The following is a 6,266-nucleotide window of genomic DNA, read 5'->3' as shown; positions in this document are numbered from 1 at the left end:
AATATAAAGCGTTATTAGAAAAGTTATACTGAAACTTGTGTAACTTAAACACAATGAACACATTGATAATACAAAACAACATTTACTAATTGCTATTAAAATAATTCTCTCTGCTTTCTTTTTACAACATTAGCATGATAATTATAGTCTTCCTTGTCAATGGTCCACATTAAAGCCATATATATTGTAAGTATGGAAGCTAATAATAATCTGTCTAATCTATAAACATTAAAAATCAACTATTTATATACCTTTGATATGACTATGGTAATATAACTATAAGTTATAAATGTCTTACGTCATATAGGGATATATCCATAGAACAATAAGAAATCCTGTTAAGCTTGGATGTCTCATATGGGAGTAATATCGCAACAATTCTTTAGATTTCATTACCATAGGACTTGGTCTTGATGAAAACTTATAATATACTTGCTTTATCCCAGTTAATTCAGATATATCCATCATTAAACATCCGCTATAAATTATGGACCAAGCTAATACATGAATAGCAGTAAATATAAACCATGTACTACTATTAGATGATGTATTGATATTCCATAACGTAAATGATGATATAGTATGCCACTGATTAAATAATAAATGAAGGGCCATAGCACTGACAACATTGTAAATACTTCTTTCCATGTAATCCATATGAAATTTGCAAAATAAATGTTTCACAAAATCAGTAGCCATAAGTGAGTGTTGTAACATAAAAACACTTAACACAAACATATTTATTATCAACAACCATAATACCGAATCAACATTTTCATCTGCAATATAAATTTGTAAAATAAAATAAATGACATCATTACTTATTTTTAAAATAATATATAACCAAATCATTTGTTAAATTACTAACGCTATTAATAATTGTTGTCAATTACCTTTTTGAGATGAAATGATTATTTCTTTGTTTTCGTTATGAACTGATAAGAAATATGTCAGATTACATAAAATGTAAAACGTATACAAAAAGCTTGCAGCGCACGTCAGTACGCTGACACATTTGACAAACATTTTGTAAAGTAAAATACGTTCAATCACTAACTCAACTTATAATTACTCTACATTGTAAATATGATACCAACACACAGTACATGTAATTACAATTTATTGATAATAATTTTACATAGCTATAAATATCTTACTGTTGTTTATTTACAGAGATCTTAGCTGCCATGAAACTTATATAGACTAGATACAAATATTTATTCAAATTAGCTATGTGGCCTGCAGATCGTGGAACAGAAATTTACATTGCGTGATAAGTCTACATTATATCTTGTTCATGCTTTAACCTATATTTTGTTTCGTAAGAGAATCGTAAAAATTCGCGCATCTCACAAAAGATCCTCTACCACTTGCGCGGTACCAATCTGTAATGCTTTTCACTTCATGGCTATATACACGGTGAATAAAAGTATATGAACAGATGGAAAGATCATAGGTATACATGTTTACACAAATAGATGAGCATTTTATAATAAAAGTTGAAGCCAAATCTAAGCTCTGATTTCAGCCTCAGCTTCAACTTTTATTACGGAACATGAAATATATCCGTGAGAAAGGATAATAATAAAGAAAATATACCAAATAACAGCAACACCCGCCACACTTGTGTTCCACCCCTACTTATAGAACACATTAGAACCAATCAGAGTAGACCTGCGCAGTATAAACGAAAATTCGTCACTAGATGCTATAGTTCCTCTACAAAATACACTATACATAGTCTTGGCGCGAAATTGTATTATTTTAAATATCATTCACACTGGGCGTGTTAGAATACGTAAGTAACACACTAATAAGATCATTTTTATAGTAAAATCCTTACGTAAAATAGAATTTGATGACCTTTATTAATCGTCATTTGCTTTGCCCTTATCTTAATACATTAAATTTTGAATAAATCATTATAATCGAAAGATCAGCCAACGCCTGTCGGAATGAATTGTCATCTATGACCGTGGTGTTTCGTATTATCTGTTTCATCAGTTTGGAATGCAACTTTCCGTCAAAAGAAGAGGTCAGGTTAACTTTCAATCGTGTGGTTTGGAAATTTGCACGTCAACCAACTGGCTTTTGAAAAAACTTGGCTGGTACTTATCAATATCTAATTTGTAAGTATTTAAAACGTATTTTTTATACAAAAATATTTTATGGAAACTATAAAACTATATAATGTTTTGTAATTTAATAATAACAAAGTTAATTGTTGTTACAGTGGGTAAATTACAATTTGTGTGTAACTTTATTATATCTTTTATGAATAAATACTTAAGAAGTATGCTGTGCATTTATTTCTTTAAATATTTTGTTTGAATGTACTCATATAAACAGTAAACAAAAACTGTAACAGTTATTTTTTGAATACTAGAAATTTCTATGCATCCAATTTAATTTTTATTGCATAATCATTGTATTATTTAAGCATTTATATACCTAATGTTCTTATATACTTGATAATATGTGTAGGTATGCCACTAGGTATGAAATTGAAGAAATAGAAGATGAAGATCTAAGAAGTTTCTTAAACATGTAGTAATTATTCATAAATAAATATAAAATAATTCTAGACATGTATATTACATATATCTTGTTGCACGAAATATTTTACTTTTAACTTTTAACATATTTTCACAGTTGGTCCAAGATGTCAAACCCTGCTGATCGTTTAAATTATGTACAAGATAGCAGCAGTGACACAGAAACAGACAAAGAAACAGGTAGCAGAGGGCAACATCGTATTTATAAAAATAGAATGAGGTATAACGTTTGTTATATTCAAAAATATTAATAAGTATAATATTTGTTACAATATAACAACAAAAAGGCATAGATATTTTAAGTATTTTACATTATCAGCTTCCTGTCTCAATAAAGTAGAAAAATTAAATCAAGCGATGACACTGTAACATCTAATCTCTAATTCATTACATTTTTAACTACTTTATTTAAACTATTATATATTTAAATTACAGCATGTACATTAGGATCGTTGTAATGCAGTATGTTGTATGCATGCTTCATTGTTTCATTAGTTAAAGATTAGTTAAAAGCAATAGAATGATGTAATTGAAATCTACTTTAATGTTTCATGTTATTTATTGAAAAATTTATAGAATTTTTTTATATTATACAACTTCACTTTTGCTTTAATTACATGTTTTTTATTATATTTTTTTTTTTTATTTTTTTTTTTGTTGAGAAGATGTTGAAAAGTATTTAAGATATAAAAATATGTCACTTTTGCAATCTAGAAATTGAATTAAAATAAAAAATTATTATAACTGAATGTTTGTGTACATACACTTAACCATTAACTTTAATTGGTCGTTACTTTAGAATCGGTAGATACTACACAATGCCTGTTGTTGAATGCAAACATTAGGGAGGTAATGTTGTTGTTTTGCATGTAGTTGTGGTGGATCTTCCAAACCAAAATCTTGTCTGGTGCAAAGGGATGGAAGTAGTGAAAGGCACTGTCATTCTTTCAATTCTGGCAGACAAAATACAAATGTTAGTCAACAAAACAGGTAATATTTACAAATTAACAGAACATTATAAAGAGAAACTTTTGCTTCATCTCTTTTTGAAAAATAAAATAATTTCAACTTATCATTTGATAATACAAAATGTTTGGATATTTTTATATTTTGATGCATTTCTATCTTTATTCTCTGTATTATTAAAACAAGAGCCCAGACATCAATATATAAGAGGTAGGTCTTATTTACAAATTTACTTAGGATTGTACATGGCTTTCTATGTTTATTAGTTATAATTTGTTTGTTTTATGTAGGTATTAATATTAAGTGATCTTCAGTAGTCACTTAGAACATATTTTTCTTCAGACTTTGCTCTGGAGTTGGTGTGGGAAAAAGTCAACAAAGTCAAAATAGAGATAATTTACCATCTTCTGGCTCTGTTACTGGTATAAACAACCCACAAGCTAGTGATGAACGCATTACTCTTATCGTTGATAATACTAGGTAAATATTATGTAACATAACTTTGAATAATATTTTACATAAAAAATTAATTTAAAAATTATTTCTAGGTTCATTGTTGATCCCGCATTATTCACTGCATATCCAAATACGATGTTAGGTAGAATGTTTAGTTCTGGCGTTGAATATGCTCAACCGAACGAACGCGGTGAATATGAGGTTGCAGATGGTATATCCGCCATGGTCTTTAGAGCTATTCTCGATTATTACAAGGGTGGAGTAATTCGATGCCCGCCGACAGTTGCTGTCCAAGAATTACGGGAAGCCTGCGATTATCTTCTCGTTCCATTTGATGCCAGTACAGTAAAATGTCAAAATTTAAGTAAGTATAGTATTTTAACACGTAAAATTAATAAAATCAGGAAATGATAAAGTTGATAGTTATTTCTTATATTTGATGAACTTTTCTAAGCAAGTAGAAGCCATGACAATTTATGGTAGTATCTTGTGTAAACTATTGTTATATAGTATTTCAAAAAAAGCATGACATTTGCTTGTAATTTAATGGCAGGAGCTCTAGAAATTAGATAATTTATTATAGGGGGATTATTACATGAGTTATCTAACGAAGGCGCGCGGTGCCAATTTGAAGTGTTCCTCGAGGACTTGATATTGCCCTTGATGGTAAACAGCGCACGCAGAGGCGACCGCGAGTGTCACATCGTTGTCTTATTGGAAGATGATATCGTTGATTGGGACGAAGAATATCCACCACAAATGGGAGAAGAATATTCGCAAAGTACGTATGTGAAAGTTAGCTCTTTTTACAATATCGAGGTTCAAAATATATATCCACGCTGTGGTATATTGAATATATAAAATAGGAAATCGATAATTGTATCGTTTACACTCTTTAACACTTTGTTAAACATATTAAGCATCTTTCCGATCAGCATGGAATTTCACGTGTTACTTTATTTAAAAGAAAATATGCTGCCTCTGTTCATTTCATTGTTTTATAACGAAATTCTTGTATGTTTTCACAGCTGTCAACAGCACTGCGATGTATCGGTTCTTTAAATATATTGAAAATAGAGACGTGGCCAAGCAAGTAATGAAAGAACGAGGTTTGAAAAAGATTCGTTTAGGCATCGAAGGTTACCCTACGTACAAAGAGAAAGTGAAGAAAAGAGCCGGTGGACGGGCCGAAGTAATTTATAATTACGTTCAAAGACCTTTCATTCACATGTCTTGGGAGAAAGAAGAAGCGAAAAGTCGTCACGTCGATTTTCAATGCGTCAAATCTAAATCTGTGACGAATCTCGCTGAAGCTACTGCCGATCCAGTATTAGATGCTGGTGGAAATCCTATTGCGATCGGTCTCCTGCAAGCAGCAGACCCAGTGCCTCAACCAGAAATCGTGCTACCAGTCGGTTCAGACGCCGACGTTGAAGGTGCCATAGGTTTACCGGCCGATCAAGACCTTGGATCTATACCACCCGACGAGTTACCATGAATGTTAAGTGTACAAGATAGACTGAGCAGGCACGAAGTTCGGTTACCAAGTATTTATGGACTGCTTTCTTCTTGCGTCAATTTTTAAAGTTAGTCAGACTCGCTTATCTCACAATTTCATTTAATTGGGTAGTCATATTTGAACATCGTTGGTTTTCTAACGAGAAAACTCTATCATATTTTCCATATTTTTATACCGTAAGCACTCGATATTAGTTGAACGAAATTGCTTGACTACAAAAGCGCGCTTCGAACAAGACAAAAAGTTTCTTGTGGGTTAGGCAGGTCTGATTTTGACTCAGTCAAAATGATACATAGTGAAATTATCGCATCTTGTGGATGTTCATCTAGTTTAACAAAATGTCCGCCGCGACTTTTTCAATTTTGTATGTAACGTTAAACGTTTCTAATTACTTGTCAAATACAAAGTAACGATTCGTTGATATTTGCGAACAACACTTGCCGTTTTATACGATTAATAAAGTTGAATACCGTTTCCGAGTCTATGCTTTCTTGTTTTCTACACCCATCATTCTTTACCTATATTCGTTTATAACAATGTTACGTGTGCGTATCAATTTAAACAATAAGCAAATGCGTCGGAAAGGAGGAAACTTCAATTGATTACAGTCGATAAGACGCGAAGTAGAGACGTTCGCGTACGGGAAAAGTGGGAATCGTAAATGTCGTGAGAGATCGAAAGCATCGGGAGTAATTCGGAAAAAGGAGTATGAGAGATCCCGAAGGCGTAACATGGAGAAAACGCAGGCGCGTATGCGATCAATAAATAGG

General features: G+C 31.5%; 2 protein-coding genes across 7 annotated transcripts; one reads left to right on the top strand and one right to left on the bottom strand.

Moving 5' to 3' along the window:
* Positions 1 to 78: 78 nt before the first annotated feature.
* Positions 79 to 1,151, bottom strand: LOC100883867 (nurim homolog). The gene is made up of 3 exons (XM_003708430.3): positions 894 to 1,151; positions 299 to 779; positions 79 to 219 (listed from the first exon to the last, which is right to left on the bottom strand). The coding sequence occupies exons 1-3, from the start codon at positions 1,024 to 1,026 to the stop codon at positions 96 to 98; spliced, it is 738 nt and encodes a 245-aa protein (XP_003708478.1). The 5' UTR covers positions 1,027 to 1,151; the 3' UTR covers positions 79 to 95.
* Positions 1,152 to 1,920: 769 nt separating this feature from the next.
* Positions 1,921 to 5,978, top strand: LOC105664182 (BTB/POZ domain-containing protein 10). 6 transcript variants are annotated; one of them, XM_076529892.1, is made up of 8 exons: positions 1,921 to 2,129; positions 2,485 to 2,547; positions 2,653 to 2,775; positions 3,429 to 3,545; positions 3,864 to 4,001; positions 4,070 to 4,341; positions 4,561 to 4,758; positions 5,006 to 5,978. In XM_076529892.1, exons 1-8 carry the CDS (start codon positions 2,011 to 2,013, stop codon positions 5,473 to 5,475), a joined length of 1,500 nt encoding a protein of 499 aa, XP_076386007.1. In that variant the 5' UTR covers positions 1,921 to 2,010; the 3' UTR covers positions 5,476 to 5,978. The 6 variants fall into 6 exon arrangements, with proteins under 6 accessions (XP_076386007.1, XP_076386010.1, XP_012152989.1 ...); XM_012297599.2 differs by having other exon boundaries at positions 1,923 to 2,129; positions 2,485 to 2,550; XM_076529895.1 differs by lacking the exon at positions 3,429 to 3,545.
* The last annotated feature ends 288 nt before the right edge of the window (positions 5,979 to 6,266 follow it).

This window comes from Megachile rotundata, chromosome 3 (genome assembly GCF_050947335.1).
Source record: "Megachile rotundata isolate GNS110a chromosome 3, iyMegRotu1, whole genome shotgun sequence".
NCBI lineage: Eukaryota > Metazoa > Arthropoda > Insecta > Hymenoptera > Megachilidae > Megachile > Megachile rotundata.
Note: the sequence above shows the minus strand (reverse complement) of the source record. Positions and strands in the feature narration are given on the sequence as shown.